This window comes from Saimiri boliviensis, chromosome 8 (assembly GCF_048565385.1).
Source record: "Saimiri boliviensis isolate mSaiBol1 chromosome 8, mSaiBol1.pri, whole genome shotgun sequence".
NCBI classification, from domain to species: domain Eukaryota; kingdom Metazoa; phylum Chordata; class Mammalia; order Primates; family Cebidae; genus Saimiri; species Saimiri boliviensis.
Window position 1 is genome coordinate 3,163,843 of NC_133456.1, and position 17,326 is coordinate 3,181,168.

The 17,326-nt window shown below is 34.6% G+C and overlaps 2 protein-coding genes across 18 annotated transcripts in view; both read right to left on the reverse strand.

The window, feature by feature from the left end:
• Positions 1–4,317, reverse strand: part of IMPG2 (interphotoreceptor matrix proteoglycan 2) — a 114,938-nt gene extending 110,621 nt beyond the window's left edge. The window contains exon 1 of the mRNA XM_039477464.2: positions 432–4,317. Within this exon, the coding sequence (XP_039333398.1) occupies positions 432–516 (85 nt within the window). The 5' untranslated portion in view covers positions 517–4,317. The remainder of the gene's footprint in view (positions 1–431) is intronic.
• A 140-nt stretch (positions 4,318–4,457) lies between these two features.
• The window catches only part of SENP7 (SUMO specific peptidase 7), a 216,935-nt gene continuing 204,066 nt past the window's right edge, over positions 4,458–17,326 (reverse strand). For 3 of the 17 annotated variants that reach the window (XM_074403586.1, XM_010331411.3, XM_074403584.1), the window contains 7 exons: positions 14,155–14,247; positions 13,376–13,500; positions 11,431–11,483; positions 9,668–9,711; positions 9,500–9,568; positions 8,697–8,847; positions 4,464–6,272 (listed from right to left, as the gene is read on the reverse strand). In XM_074403586.1, the coding sequence (XP_074259687.1) occupies positions 6,135–6,272; positions 8,697–8,847; positions 9,500–9,568; positions 9,668–9,711; positions 11,431–11,483; positions 13,376–13,500; positions 14,155–14,247 (673 nt within the window). In that variant the 3' untranslated portion in view covers positions 4,464–6,134. Of the gene's footprint in view, positions 6,273–8,696; positions 8,848–9,499; positions 9,569–9,667; positions 10,119–11,430; positions 11,484–13,375; positions 13,501–14,154; positions 14,248–17,326 lie in introns of those variants that run through there. The other 14 variants (XM_074403578.1, XM_039477224.2, XM_074403576.1 and 11 more) reach the window with 10 other exon arrangements.

The window sequence follows — 17,326 nt, forward strand, 5'->3', positions numbered from 1 at the left end:
TTCTGATAATGAAGATACAGTATAAACGGTAATAAATAAAGAAAAACTGACACTTTGCTGCATTAGGATTCAGAAGCCAATGCTCAAATCGTAGACAGGCGTGTACATCTAAAGAAGAGAGTCGTGAAGCATTCAATCTTTTTCCATTTAATCCCACTACTTTAATTCAAGATTGTTATCAAAATCAAGTAAGTATACATCCAATTTCAAAAAAATAAATAAAAGTAAGGTTTAAACCAGAATTACTGAAGAGGACAGAAAACCCAAACTACTGAAAACATTTTAAAATAGTTTAAATGAAGCAATATCAAAAATTAACAAAGTAGCATTTGATTCAATTTCTTACAGAAACCACATCCAATAATGCTATTTTTTAAAGAGAATATACTACAGATATGGAAGGATAAAAACAAATGTAGATTTTTAAATACCTGTTAATGATGGAAAGTCTCCTTCTATCAGGACAAATATCAAAATACCCAAAGAAATCTTCCCAAAAAAAGGAAACATAATCATTTGGGCCAAAACCAAAGGAATGAGGAGAGGGCAAAATCCTTAACTGAGCGTCCAAATCCTTGAAACTCCCAATAACAAAGAGTTACAGGAAAGACCTAACATTTAAAAGCCTATGTTTGAAAATGAACAACCACTTCAAAACCATTATAAATTAGCATAAAGAAAAACGGTTGTCCTTTCAATGCAGCTCTCACTTCTTTTCTGAAATAACCAGCATGCTATAAAAGCGGGTGAGATAAGCTAATTAGGACAGATGGAGAGAGACAATTTTATTCTAATCTAGCTAGCTAAGCTCTTTACTAACACTCTCCTTGCCTTTAACAAGCAGTCCATTATGAATAATGTGTTTTGCATATAATTCACTGATTTTTCCAACTTTTCTGAATCTATTAGTTGAACCTGATACAGTCACATGTTCTCTGGGTTTTCTAGGGACTAAGATATATAAGCATATAATGTTCAGACTGACTGTATCTACCTACTTCAATAATACAGAGCTAAATACAAAACAAATTTTAGTTTTTGTAACGAAACTGCTTTCTTGCAAATGCCCTTCCTTGAGAGAAAAAAGTCACTTATTTTGTCTCCTTCCTTAACTATAAAATAGAATAGAAATAGTAAGCTTATGGTAGAGCTACTGTGCAGATTAAATTAACTAATTAACTAATTTATTCTTCACATTGCTTAGAATAGTGCCTGGAACGTATTAAGCAGTTAACATAAATGATAGCTCTGGGATAACTTTGCTATTTAATTTGCCATCAAATGTGAGGCCCAGCATGTTTATCTATATGAGGAACTCTTAACCAAGAAAAGATTTTCTCTGCAGATGAAATTCTCTATATTAGAACAGCTTTTTAAATCAAATACAACTAGTAGAAAGCAGTTAAATTAATCAGAATCCCTGTGGAAACTAGGATTTACTATCAAATAGCAAGGAAATTATATTTTATTTCACGTTATTGCTGGGAAAGTTCTCTGGAAAAAAAAAAAAAAAGTGCTTTGTAAAGACCTAAACCACATTTCTCTTGAGAATCCTTGACTAATTGTGTTAGTTAAATCACTCCGCATGTTATTTTATGCTTTAGGAAAAGCTCAAGTATTTTTTTTTCAATATAGCCTCAAATAAACCACATTTTCAGCCTTTATAAAAGCTAACAAATCTAAATGACCATTAAATACATGTGGATAGTTGTCTTTGCAAAATACTGGTAAGTTCCTAAGAAACTTACTTGCCAAATTTACTGTGAGTTGGAGAAAAAAGCTGAAAATTTTATTAGCTCAGCCAAAGTTTAGTCTTATGAAAAGTTTCATGTTGTCAATTCAGAACAAGGGACAAATCCTAGGTAACAAATATTAGTTAGAAATTATTCTTTTTGACAGCCTCGACCAAAAAGCTAAAAAATCTTCTGAGAATCATAGTAATCTAGAAAGATTGCTGTACTTAGATTGAGAAAACATAGGCTCAAATCCTGGTTTTATCACTTAATATTCAATTTTTGTAAATAACCTGAGCTCTTTGAGCTGATTTGCTCAACAAAGAAATTAGGTGTGATAATCTTTACTTGTATCACAGGGTCATTGTTAAGAATTATGAGACATTAAAGTTCTCTGTAAACTAATGTATTTGTATTACTAGTAAACTTCGTAAACAGTAATTGTCTTATATTGCCAGGTGTTCAAAGTCCAAAGATGTTTCAAGCTTTGAAATTCTATTTTAGTCAACCTCCAAAATAAATTTTCCATTTACTTACATTTCAAATAACTGACATAAAAGTTTCTAAAACATTTATTATGTTCTATAAAATACAATTTATATAATTTCAGAAACCTGCACCTGAAAAAAAAAAAAAGCATAAGAAATTCAGCTGGGTTCATTTGTTTCTAAACATGGTCATCACTTTTCAAATTCAATTTAACCTGACCATCGTTGGATTTGTAACTTTTAACTGCATCACTCTTAGAATAACTGCATCTATGATACAAAGCAGTAGGTGACAGCCCTTATAAGCTTGTGTCATAGGAACCCAAAAGCAAGCTAACTAGTAAAAGCAAGGGGCGGGGGTGGGAAGCAGGGGGCAGGTATTTCAGCTGGGCCTTGAATGGCCTACTTGGCATTTCAGTATTTCAGTGGGCAGAGGTAGGGATTGTTAGTGGGAAGAACTAAGAGTCAGGAAAGAAATCCCCAGTAGTGATCAGTAAGGTGGAGAAGTACACTGTTTATACAGAAAACAGGAAGACAGTTGCTAGAGCAGGATAGGAGCATACAGCAAACAGATTGGGAATGAAGGCTCAAAAGGTTGAGATTATGGAATATCATGAAAGATTTAGCAGGAATTTTGGATTTTTACTGACAGATGAAGCAGATTTGTTCTACACTCTAATGTTTAATTACTCAGAAAATAATATTCCTTGAGTTTATATTTAAAGGGGATTAGAAAAAAATATTCCTTGAGTTTCTATTTAAGGGAATTCTTTTTAAGTAGTATTTCAAAATCTCATAGGATGATCCTTGAACCTTTTTTGGCTCAAGAAATGTCCCGAAATCATAAGCACAGGAGAAAGTAAACATAAAACTCCGTGCTCTAGAGACAACCGATACAGATTCCTTCATCCAAACTTAATCACAAATCATTTATTGGCTCAACAAAATTGTCCGAGTGTTTACTATAGGCTACTAACATACTTAATCAGGAAATGGAAAAATGTTTCCAGTCTTTGCGGAGCTCACAGTCTAGAGAAAAACACGTATACAAATAATATTTAAAAAGTAATTAGAGAAGTATACACAATGTTGCAGGGGAGCAGGAGAGGGAATAAGTATTGTTTGAATAGGTGTAGGAGTAGTAACATTTGAGTTCAATTTTGAAAAAATGAAGTCCACAAGAATTGGTGAAAAGGGATGTCGGGACAATGTCACAACACCCACTCCACACAAGCATCTTTAGACTTGGGTTCAAAGTGACATTCACGCTCGTGGGACAAAACATGGCTCCAGGCTTACTTTGTAGAAAATTACCACACAGGAAACAGTGTTATAGTAATAATTTCAAGTAAAGTCCATCTTCATCTGGAGTCCTTACAGGAGTCCTGACTGATTTTTTCAGTCCCCAAGAAGGATGCACTAAGATGTCACAGAAGAGACCACCTGGGTGGGAGCAGGCCGCAGAAGCAGACAGAAGCCTCATCCACACAGAACCGTGGTGCTTAACAACGCAAGGGCAAAGTTTCCACATTTCCATAGGGACAAGCTTAGTCACAAGAGACTGCAGAGGGAACAACCTAAACGCATGAGTGAATAATTTTATACAACCGCAAAAGTAGAGGAAAATGTAAAGATGAACACAGAACGCAGGCTGAAACAAGATGAAGAATGGGATCTCCATGCCAGGTCGAAACCCCTTTTTCCTCTTGCCATAAAATAAAAGAAGTTGATTTCAAAAGGTTATTAAACTTTTTAAAAAGTCATAATTAGGTGATTGGATATGATTTATATAACTTCGTTTTTTTACATCCCAAGAGCTGTAAATTTAAAATAATATTATCTTCTCTAGGAAGGCTTGCTCTGTTCACTAACGACCCTCTCACTACCTCTCTACCCCCTCTCACTAACACACACACACCCCTCTCTCTCTGAGCTCCTTCCTGCATTCCCAAAGCAACCCGATGGTTGTTCTTACCAGAGAATATTTTAAATGTTCACATGTCCATAAATGACTCAGGAACAAAAGCTGTCATTCATTTCTTGTGCCTAGCAAAATGCCTGCCAGTATATGGTAAATAATTTCCCTGAACTGAAATGACACTCAAACTATATGCTTAATAAAATATGAAGAAAAATTAATGTAAGCATCAATTTCACAATATGCACAGAGCAGCATACAATTGGAAATTCACTTCTAATGGTAGCTCACGTTTCTTAAGAAAAAAATTACACTTCAGTTTAATGAACTGGAAATATGTTTAATATAAAACACTGATATCCTCAAAGCATTATTTGCACATTAATTTAGGAAAATGAATTTTAAACAATCTTCAAAACACGATAAAGGACAGTGGTAGCTTTGAAGAACATACAAACAAAAACATTAAGAAATCACAAGATGTCTTATACACTTGATTTCCCAAAATTAGATGTATAAAACAACAGTCAGCTTTAAAAGTGCCCCCTGAACACACACAAATTGGGAATGAAAATATTAATTATAGCCATCTTTATATGAAATCTCCAAAAGACAAATATCTTTGTAATAATATAAAGATAGTGATAAAATCAACAAAAGCTAAGGATACTGAGGCTTACCTGACCACCTCAATTCACATGATTTTGAAATAAAACATTCAGACTTTCTAGCTTTATCTAAAACTGCCTTTGCTTCACTGCTTTACATAGTTATAATGTAAATCCAAGGGATGCTTAAAACAGAAGATTAAAATAATATTGTTAAAAAACATTTTTCTTATCTGAGAAAATACCATATATCTCCCTCAAAATATTCCTGATAACATCAGAAAGTTCTGAAGTGTTTAATCATATATAATGCCACCATCATCACATGAATTCAGAACTGTTACCTGAATATTTAATAAAAAATTAAACTCCATGAGCATCATAGGTCTCTAAAAACTACAGTTAAAAAATATAAAAGCAATGAGAGCAATCTGGCTTTGCAGATGAATACTGGGTAAACTGAGCTAAAAAATTATATATTTAATTCTAACCATTAATAAATAGGACTGAGAGTTTTCTTTGTTAAAGTTATGAGGACACCAATTTTATCTTCTATATTACAGAAACTATACATATATTTAATGATAATGAAACAGTGAATATTTATATAACTATACCTCAATTAAACTAAGTTGAGCTACATGTATAATTTTTTAAAAACTATTTTGGACAGCTAAAATTTTTTGTTTTAGATTTTACCCTGAACAAATGAACTAAATTATATCCACATATGACATCAAAAGAAATGAAAAAAATAGGGCAGAGCAATTGCATTTAGCAATTGAGAAGAAGCAGCTGCACCTTAAAAGAGCGAGTTTTTATCATCTTCCTAACATTATGAATGTCTTTTTGTTACATACAGAAGGGATGCCGTAAATGGCATTTTCTGAAGCCTTGATACTAAATTTTTTTTAAAAAAAATACACAGTATTCATACTGCATGCTTGAGCTGCAAAGAATAGAATTACAATATGATGTGACTTGTCAACAAATTTGACAAGCACTGGGGCTGGCACCAGGGAGGCTTTAACTCCCCTCAACACCCAGTCATGTGGAAGTACAGATCACAGAAGTTTTATTATCTACAAAAACAGTCCCACATTACATATACTATTGCATAATCCAAGCATATTTACTCAGAAAAATATGAAATATTTATAAAATTTTAATTTATATCCAATAAGTTTATCTACATCACCCCCATTCCCACTCCATCTATGAGATCCCAACAATTCTAATAATATATCTTATTATCTTAAATAATGTTACAATGACTTATAAAACTACGGCAAGTTATTTTCTTCTCTGTGAGCTGGCTAACACAAATGCTGGTAAGAGGCTTTCCAGTAATCTTAGAGAACATCTGTGTCATGTTTGTACAGATTAACTAGCTACTGCTGCCCTTCTGTTGCTGTAAATGAAGTTTTAAGATGAGCTCTCGAATATCTTCCCGTTTGGTCTTTATTACGTGACGAGGAAACCATTTCTCCAAATGAATTGGAAGTTCAAAGTTAACAATAGGATCCTAATGAGAGAAAAGAAAGAGTGTGATCACTTTGGCAACATAATTTCACATTTGTTTTAATTTCATTTTTACAAGAAATAAGAAATTGCTAACTCTTTTAAAACAACAATTTTATTAAGATATAATTCACATAATACAATTCACCAATAGCATACAACTAAGCATTTTTTATTATATTCACAGTGTAACCATTTCCGCAATCAATTTTAGAACATTTTTATCAAATTGTTAACTTTTAAACATCAAAATTAAATACTCTGTTCTGCTACAGTGTTATGTTTAAGTGAATTAGCACAAACAGAATTGGTAAACAGCGAATGATTCAGAATAATGAAGTTGGTTTTATCAGAATTTTCCCCAACATGTTAAGACTTTGAAACTATTAAAGAGAAAGCCTTAGTAGTAAATGAAAAATCTCAGATTAAAAATGAAAAATCCTGCAAAGTGCCTTCTTTCAGTGCAAGAAATAGCTGATTTAATGGCTTCAAGAATCACTATCATTTCAATTATGTTAAGCAAACAAGAAATAGCAAAGGACATTCCCTCTATGTTTAAAAAAAAGATTTCTGTATAGGGCTCGCCTTAGCACATGTTTATAAACTTAATGGAATTATTAGAAGCCAGATATAAGAAGGACTTACATCTTAAAGAAGGAATTAAGATCCCAAGGGGGTAAGGCTGAAAGGGTGTACTGACTATGAGTCCAGGAGCAAATGGTAGTGGAGATTTACTGTGTTAATTTTTTTATTAGAAGTAATATTATTTTTATTAGGGCTTAATTACAAAGTCCCATAGGTTTTGAGTGGTCTGCTTTAAGCTCATGTTTTAAGCCTAAGCTATCTTATATTAGTGCATCACATTTGCAAAACACAAGTCTTAGATTTTTTTAGGGTTTTCCCGGGAATCTTACACGGTGCTTCATCCTGTATTAGACGTACATTCTACTGACTGCGCTGTGTAAAGTGGAATTATGTAAGACTCATAACATAACATGCTATGTAATAAGGCAATGTGAATATTCAAAACACAAAATCAAATCTATTTGGAAAGGGTATGAGAGGGCCCGAACCTGACACCCTATGATGACGTTCTAGTGTGGAATAAAAAAAGGGAGGAAAAAACCAACATAATAGATACATAATGATTTCCAAAGTTTATACTATCTTTTACTATATATTATCCTTCCTCTCTAATAATAAAGACATCAAAACGTTGTAGCTGCATACTATAACCCTCATGCTTTCAAAGCACTGTTAAGCATCCTCCAAGCAGACTTCTGGTCAAAAACATCCTTCTACTAGACTCATCTTCATACATTATAATGGCAATGACTGAAATAACAAGCTGACAGTTCAAAAAGCCAAGGGTGATTCCTTGCTATTTAAAATTTCATCTTTAATACTGCTACAGTCCTACAAAGTCTCTGTGAGCTAGAAAATCACAGCCGTGTTTGTCATTGCACTTCTCCAGTTACAGTTTTCTGAGCTTCTTGAAGAAACAGGTCTTTTCATTTTAGAAAATTTTCTTTAAAATACTGTCTCTGCCCTATTCTCTTTCTTTCTCTCCAATTCTTCTGGGACTCCAGTAACATGTAAATTATACCTTTTGACTGTTTCATATTTGTCTCTTAAGCTCTGTTCTGTTCTCATCTTTACATTCTTTTTTGTCTCTGGGCTATAGCTAGATATTTTCTATTGTCCTTTCTTTAAGTTCACTAACCCTATCTTCTACTGTATCTAGTCCTCTATTGAACCCATCCAGTAAGTTCTTAATTTCAGATATATCATTACACATCTTCAGCTTTAGAATGTCTATTTGTTTTTTGTTTTTGGTATACTCCATGTCTTCATCCATTTTGTTTCATCTTTGGCTTTATTTTCTCTAACCTATTAATCAAATCATTTTAAAGTTCTTATCTGCTAATTACAGTATCTGCATCACCTGTGGATTTTTTTTTTTAGTCTTGATTACGTGTAACATTTGCCTGCCTCTTTGCTTGCACAGCGATACAGTCTGGCTGTGCTCCCACCCAAATCTCATCTCGCATTGTAGTTCCTGTGATCCCCACCATGGGGAGAGGTAACTGAATCACGGGGGTGGTTCCCCCCATGCCATTCTCATGATAGTAAGTTCTGATGAGATCTGATGGTTTTATAAGAGGCTTCCCCCTTCACTCAGCTCTCATTCTTCTCCTTGCTGCCCTCGTGTGAAAAAAGGACATGTCTGTTTCCCTTCCACGGTGATTGTAAGTTTCCTGAGGCCTCTCCAGCTGTGCTGAACTGTGAGTCGATTAAACCTCTTCCCTTTATATGTTATCCAGTCTCTGGTCTTTATTAGCAGCATGAGAACAGACTGTTACATCCATTAACTTGTGACTGTACGGTGGTAACCGTGAATTTAAAACTTATCTGTATCTTCACATACCTTGAAGAAGCTTTCCACATATTGCAGTAAATACACTCCACAATCACTGCTATTGTCCTGTTTAGGGACTTTAGGGCATAGATCCACCATGTTTGTTTTGCTGAATTCACGATGAGTTTTTAGTTTGACTTCCCACTCTACCTCTAAATACCTGAAATAATCAACAAACAGAGTGTCTAAAGTTGAAATCTCTTTAGCAGTATGCAACATTTTCACAAGGGCAGAAAAACTTTTGTTGCCAGACGTGCTGTCAAGCCAAATTTCCAGACTGAATTTTACCAGTGCAACCTATATTTTATGAGCCTTTGTGAGTGCTACTTTAAAGAAAATATGTCATGTGATTTTCAAACGAAAAGCTAAACTTATTTCAACAACTCAACTTTCACAATCAACAAAGAAATCAGTTTAAAAGTTTCATCATTAGTTTTTTCCAAGTACTATAGCAAATTACAAAATTACATAGACATACATACGTATATACATACACACACATAATGATACAAATGTAGAAGAATTCTTTTTTCTAAAATGGTATTTTTGATACGCAATACAATGCTTCTTTGTAAAACTATGCTTTTTGTTCAATTATGAATACAAATTCTGAATTTACCTTTGATCTAATCCTTTAGAAATATTAATACTTGAATATTAACAGAAGATATTTATTATTAATTAAATTTATAGGCTTGTTTAAATAGATAATAAAATATAATTCCTGATATCTTGTCAATAATTCTTAAGGTAACTTCAAAATCACTAAGGTTTTAGATAACAGAATGAATGGTAAAATTCTCATTACTTACTCTCGTAAATTCTGAACTGTGTTTTGTATAGAAGCAGCTTTCAAGGAGTCTAGTATAAGAATACATGGCCTACGAAAAGCAAAGGACAAAATCCAGATTTATATACTTGTGTACAAAGCATACCTAAATACCTGAAAAAACTGTACTATTATTATAGCATGTACCTACCTTTTACACATTTTCTTTGGTACTGACATATTCGACTCGGTACTCTGAAATAACATAAATTTTTATGACTGCAATTAAAGCTATTTTGAATAACTTACCATTCAGTTACTATTTTAAAGTGTTTCAAACTTTGAAATTAAAATTTCAAATAATAGTTATCTTCATCATCTAAAATGAACTAACTTCGTTTTTCATGAATTTATTGATTCATTTTATTATACAGGTAAAATGGTAGGTTATATACTTTTACATGTGGTCTCAAGTAGTTAAGGAGTTTTAACTTGTCCTAAAAACCAATCTGGAACTTTAATTACCTCCATTCCAAGTTATTTTCTTAAACAAAGATGTTCAAGTTAATTTAACATGTCTTTACATACATTCTCTAATTCAATTCATGACGTCCGTAGAGATACATTTCTTCTCTTTGAAGCACAAAATGCAGAACATTAATCTATATTAAGGGAAAGGGGATGGGGAATTTTGTTTTGTTCATGTTGTTTGTTTTCTTCATAAGTTTGAGAAACCACAGATCAAACTTAAACAGATTTATTTAATGCAGACCTTCTCAGTGCCTTTATTATTTTAATATACACAATGGCTCTCTAAGACAGAAAGAGTACACAAAGTTTCCCCAACTTAATTGACCTTAGAATCCTGCTCATCATGAACTGCGTCTTAGAATGAATATTCCAAGAAACTCAGTTTGAGAAATCTGGTTCTAGTGCAAGAAGGAATGGTCTTATTCTGCCACTGTGACTAGCAAGAAAAGAAATCTTCCTTTGTGAGAAGTGACAGTATCAGCGACGGTGAATACACAGGACTATGTCAGGGACTCTGCTGCTGTTTGTACATACAAAAAAAAGAACAGATCCTTAAGTGGCAATCTTAATCAATTAGAACACTGAACCTAGACTATGCAGATCAGTTTGGAGCTCCAAATAAAGAAGAGTTAATGAACTCAGGAGTTATATGGATTCACTCTTAGTCCACTTTGAATGATTTTTACCAGGACCTTCTGGCTGGGCGTGGTGGCTTATGCCTCTAATCCCAGCACTTCGGGAGGCCAAGGCAGGTAGATCACCTGAGGTCAGGAGTTTGAGCCAAGTCTGGCCAACATAGTGAAACCCCATCTCTACTTAAAAAATAAATTAATTAATTTAAAAAATACAAAACTTAGCCAGGCACGGTAGTGGGCACCTGTAATCCCAGCTACTCGAGAGGCTGAGGCAGGAGAATCACTTGAACCTAGGAGGCGGAGGTTGCAGTGAGTTCAGATTGCACCACTGCACTCCATCCTGGGCAACAGGAAGGGAAGGGAGGGAAGGGAGGGAGGGAGGGAAGGGAGGGAAGGGAGGGAGGGAGGGAAGGGAGGGAGGGAGGGAGGGAGGAAGGAAGGACGGACAGACGGCAGGACGGACGGACCTACAATATGCTTAAGATTAATTATTAATTACCTAAGTTCAACAAGTTACTGACAAAATAAAGAATAAAAGTAAATCTGATCCTTAGAAATCAGAAAAGTAGTTAAAGAAGATGAACATCAGATAAACTACTAAATAACTTAGTTAAAGCAAGTTAAACAGATACAAGAATAATAACTTATCTTGTTCTCTTCCCCAGCCCAAAGAAAACTGTCAAAGAATCATAAAGCGCACCATCTAATGATGTGCCAGCAAAGTCCACCTAGCTATGCGCTATTTTATAGATAACATTATTATAATCATGAGTTTTCCTTCCTTCCCACCTGTAAAGAACACACTTACTTGGGAATCCTCTGCACTCAAAGACAGTGTCGAAGTAGGATGTAGATCATTATCTAGTTAGAAATAATTAAGCAATTGTAAGTGTTTATTATATGTTTTTATACTGGTAACTTAGATAAGCTTAAAATTATAATTTTTATGCACTTACTGGATGCACAGTAAAAATACTTGATATCTATTTAATTTTTTTCATGACAAATGTTATAAATAAAATTCAATCAACAGATAGTTAAAACTGACAATGGTTGGCTGTCATCAAGTAACAGGTAAACCCCAGAGCCATGATCTGAAATACTAGTTAGCTAGGCAAATTCCCTACGAAAAGACAATCTTCAAAGACAGCTCATTCATCAAAATGTCTGCTGTTTAATGCAGAAGGTAGTTAATTTGCCTAATACTGGTGCTTCTAACTATGACCACAGAGTTTTGCGAAAGTACATATTTGAGTCGTAAGACGTTTCAAGCTAATTAAACATAATCAGTTGCTTCATCAGTTTATCTTTTTCCCCATGTAGGTTTTGGCCAGTATTAATAGTAATGGCTATTTTTCATTTGGCTTACTGTTTAGACTACAGTTATAAAACATTTAATTTTGTTATTTTTCTTAAAGAAAGTAGGCTTATTTACTTTAGATTTTGGCTTGTAGGAAAACTCATAGAAGAATTACAAAAGATCCTATATTACCTAGCCAAATTAATAGTCTACAAGAAATTACATTAAATAAAAATGGGGGATTTCAAGCTACGCCTGGAGATCTATGGCATACATTCTTAGTCATGTTAGCAAAGCTGGTGTATTTTTTAAAATGTTATAATCTATTAATTTTGTCACTCCATAATGTATATTTTGAAACATCATCTTGTAGCCACATGTGGTGTAATTCCAATACTTTGAGAGCCTGAGGTGGGAGGACTGCTTGAGGCCAGGAGTTCCAGACCCGCCTGGGCAACTTAGTGAGATCCCGTCTTTACGAAAAAAAAATTAAAAATGAGCCAGGTATGGTGGTACACCCTTGTAGTCCTAACTGATCAGGAGGATCACTTGAGTCCAGGGTTCAAGGTTACAGTTAGCTATGATGGAGCCACTGCACTATACCAAGACTCTGTCTCTTAAAAAATAAAAGGATGTTGTACATAGTAAATATGTGCAATTTTACCTGTCAATTTTTTTTAAGTTAAAACAAGCAAAAAATGCCAATGGAAATAGTAATAATACATGAAAATAAACATAAAATTTAGGGTAGTGGTTACTTCTGGATTAAAGAAAGAAATGGGAGTGGTCACAGAGGAGATTATTATTATATTAGAAAAGTTTTAATTTCTTAATCCAGATGAAATGGGTACTGATGTTGATCATATTAATTATACATTTGTATATTTTTGAAATATTTCATAATAAAATAATTAGTATTTTAAGTGCTATAATAAAACTTGATACAACAGTACAACTTCAGAATTACATTTTGTCTATAATGAGGCTATCTTAAAATTTCAGGTTTTTGGCTGGGCGCGGTGGCTCACGCCTGTAATTCCAGCACTTTGGGAGGCCGAGGTAGGTGGATCACAAGGTCAAGAGATGGAGACCATCCTGGTCAACATGGTGAAACCCCGTCTCTACTAAAAAATGCAAAACATTAGCTGGGCATGGTGGCGCGTGCCTGTAATCCCAGCTACTCAGGAGGCTGAGGCAGGAGAATTGCCTGAACCCAGGAGGCGGAGGTTGCGGTGAGCCGAGATCGCGCCATTGCACTCCAGCCTGGGTAACAAGAGCGAAACTCCGTCTCAAAAAAAAAAAAAAAAAAAAAAAAAATTTCAGGTTTTTTAAATTCTTCTGGCTAGGAGGTTCAATGATAATAACTATACTACCTTTACTTTCATTTTGTTGCCTGTAACCATTATATTACTGTCATCATTATTAAAAACACGATCTACGTTAAGGATGTCACCTATTGTTTTGTTGTCATGTTGGGACTGCTGAGCCTGGGACTGACCGGATGCAGTTTGTGGAAAATCTTCATACACAACTTCTTCTAACCACGGAAAACAAATGACTGCGAGATACCAGTGAGACCTGTTGAAAAAGAACTAGTCTTAATTCCATGCAAAGTCCAAACAATGTAGAATATCTTCTACAGATACATTTTGAGAAAGTGGGCATAACATTTCATATTAATTTTGAAGACCTCCACTATAATATCTCACTATAATATAGACAATACATACCAAAACTAATTAAATATCCAGAGTTACGAAGGCATAAGTAACACTACTTAGAGTAACATCTGAGTAATTCACTTATTTACTTTCATACAAGTGTTAACCTATTAAGGATTTGCCTTAATAAGTAAGATTCATAGCGTTACCTTTTTCGTGTTGGTGCTTGAAGAGTTTGTTTTCTTAAGTATTTGAAGATTCACCCAAAAATATTTTTATTTTTTATTTAGAAAATTTTTTCTTAAATCCAAACAAAAAAAATTCAGTGTCTCAGTCATTATAGTCTTGTGGTCATTTGTAATTTTTTTCACTACTTTTACAACATAACCATTGTCAAACCAAAATCCAAGATATGGAATTCATTGTCTTAGCTACTTTTATTTAAAAAAATTAAAATAATACCTGAAATGTATGTGTCCATAATTTTTACTAATTTTGAATCTAAAAACACCACAAAATATTTTTTTCTGAATTCTTTCCAACATGTTTTTAAATAATCTGAAATACTTACGACTCATTTACAGGTACAAAGATGTAATCTTTATTAAAAATGTTGATGTGACGAGTCCAAGTTCTTACTCTTTTATGTCTTCTCTGTGCCATTCTGAGAATATGAAAGATAGATTTGATATATCAAATATTTTTAACATAAGGACTTCAAGAGGCATTTTTATATACTGAAATATCTTAGATTTAGTTTAACCATCTTCTTTAAGATATATCATATCTAATACATTATAAATATATCCCCTTATAGTATCTCCTGGTTATTCTTAAATTTAGTAACTATAACCAATAATTAAATGGACAGAAAAAAGGCAGGAATTTATTAAATGCTTTTTAAGATTCCAAAAGTGGCTCAGTAACTTAGTACAAACACAGTTAAATCTATTTATTTTGCTTAGCTCCATCTGAGCATGATATAAAACACTGCCATCAAACCTGAACAGAATTCTCCAACTGTTATATCTGTGATTAGGGAGGTTTGAAAACTAAGTGGGCTGAGTGTGGTAGCTCATGCCTGTGATTCCAGCTACTTGGGATGCTAAGATGGGAGGATCACTTGAGATCAGGAGTTGAAAGCTAGCCTGGGTGACCTAGTGAGACTCCTGTCACTAAGAATATAAAGAAAATTAGCCAGGATGGTGACACACACCAATAGTCAGTTCCAGCTACTCAGGAGAATTGCTTAATCTCAGGAGTTTGAGGCTGCGATCACACCGGTGCACTCTAGCCTGTGTAACGAAGCAAGACCCTATCTCTAAAAAATAATCAGTTAATTTGGCTGGGCGCGGTGGCTCACGCCTGTAATCCCAGCACTTTGGGAGGCCGAGGCAGGTGGATCACGAGGTCAAGAGATCGAGACCATCCTGGTCAACATAGTGAAACCTCGACTCTACTAAAAATACAAAAAATTAGCTGGGCATGGTGGCGCGTGCCTGTAATCCCAGCTACTCAGGAGGCTGAGGCAGGAGAATTGCCTGAGCCCAGGAGGCGGAGGTTGCGGTGAGCCAAGATCACGCCATTGCACTCCAGCCTGGGTAACAAGAGCGGAACTCTGTCTCAAAAAAAAAAAAAAAAAAAAAAAAAAAATCAGTTAATTTAATTAAAAATCTTAATGGAGGAGGAAAAATGAGGCTTTTATTCTCAGATTTTTTAAAATAAAATTCATCTCCCTTCCTTTCATACACAAGGAAAGGAAACTTACAGGATGACATTAAATGTACCCATCACTCATCCATCTTTCCTTTCTTCAACAAATACTTCTTAGGTTCAACGAATATTTATTAGGTTCCTAAAAACAAATAATAAAACTCACCTACACTGCTCTACGATTATTCATAATCTAATAACGGCAGAAAAAATTATCACAAATAACTAAAATGTGTCATAAGAGGTACAAAGGAATTATGGTGAAGCAGTAGTCCCCAACCTTTTTGGCACCAGGGACCAACTCTGTAGAAGACAATTCTTCTAGGGACAGGGCTGGGGGGATGGTTTCGGGATGTAACTGTTCCACCTTAGATCATCAGGCCTTAGTTAGATTCTCACAAGGAGCACACAATCTAGATCCCTCGCATGCACTGCTCACAATACGATTCATGCTCCTGTGAGAATCTAATGCTGCCACTGATCTGACAGGAGGCAGAGCTCAGGTGGTAATGCTCGCTCACCTGCTGCTCACCTCCTGCTGTGCTGCCCGGTTCCTAACAGGCCATGGACTGGTACCAGTCTGCAGCCCAAGGGTTGGGGATCCCTTTCTTAAAGCATCTAAGACAGCCACCTTGAACAGGGTTGGCTTGCACATGTACAAATACTACTTTCTTTTCTTTACCTAATCAGGGGAGTTAAGGAAGAAAGATATAAAACCAAGTTTGGCTGTCAAAAAAAAAAAAAAAGGTTTTAGGAAGGAATAAAATGACATTTAACAGGGGGGATAAAAGTGGTATGTGACTTCTGGCTCAGTCCCTTGGATGAAACTCTTATTGAAGAAAAAAAAGCAAACCATTACTTTCTTATATAATTTTTATCAAGTAATATAGGAAACTGAAATCGTTGCCCCATCTTGTTTATCTAAATAATACCTAGCCAAAACCATATGGGTAAACACCAGGAGTAACATAAGATCGAGAATGAGCTAAAAGATGTGACAGCAATTAGACACTATGCGGAAGACTGACTACATAAAAAAATCAAAGTCACATGTTTATTGAATTTTCTTATTTCAGAAGGACCCAACCATTACAATGACCATAAACAATTACTTTCAACTAGTATGTAATCTGTTAATTTGTTTTCTATTTAAAAATCTTAAGGATAGACATCTGTTTTTATGTTTATGTTGGTATTTGGCAGATTTCCTGATTATGCTAACCTTATTTGATTGAGAATACATTAGACGTAGAATGAGGCAAGGAGGATTGGGGAAAATATGAAGGCCAAACATAATCTCTTATTCTCAGTTCCTGTGTAGAAAATCCACAACTAAATGTTTAACAGTTCTTTCAGTAATCAATAATAGGCACTATTATCATCTCGTATTTTTAGTTCCTACTATGTTCCAAGCACTGGGCAAGGCACTGGGGATAGAGTGGAAAATAAGACAAAGTCCCTAACTTCAGGTAGCCTCAAATGAGAAACCGAAAATGAAGAAGCAAACAAACAAATGATTAGAGATCGTGCTGTGAAACCAATTATTTAAATGCCAGGATAAGTTGTTTCAGGCAGAAAATAGGAAAGAGTTCAGCATATTTGAAAATGGAAACGAAGTAGGCTGAACCTAAGTATGGAAACGAGAGGAAACAATGTTACGAGATGAGTTTAAGGAGAGAAGTCAGATCTTGCAGGATCTCATAATGCATGGTAAGGAGTCTGCAGCTTCCCAACACTAGCAGTTTAAGCCTTTCGTTGTGGATTTATTGGCCATTGGCCATTTATTGGCCGTTCGAATTCGTATCTCTTGCTGCTCTGATGACTTTTAAAAACTGATTTGTAGGGATTCTTTGTGTAAAGACTAATGCTTAGTCTGATATATCAAATTGTGTGAATACTTAACAGGCCAAGCATTAGTATTCACACATTTTGTGTGTGTGTGTGTGTGTGTGTGTAGTATCTAGTATTTTATCCATCGTACCCTAGAGGATGCCACTCATGTAACTTGCTTTTTATTATGTATATAATAA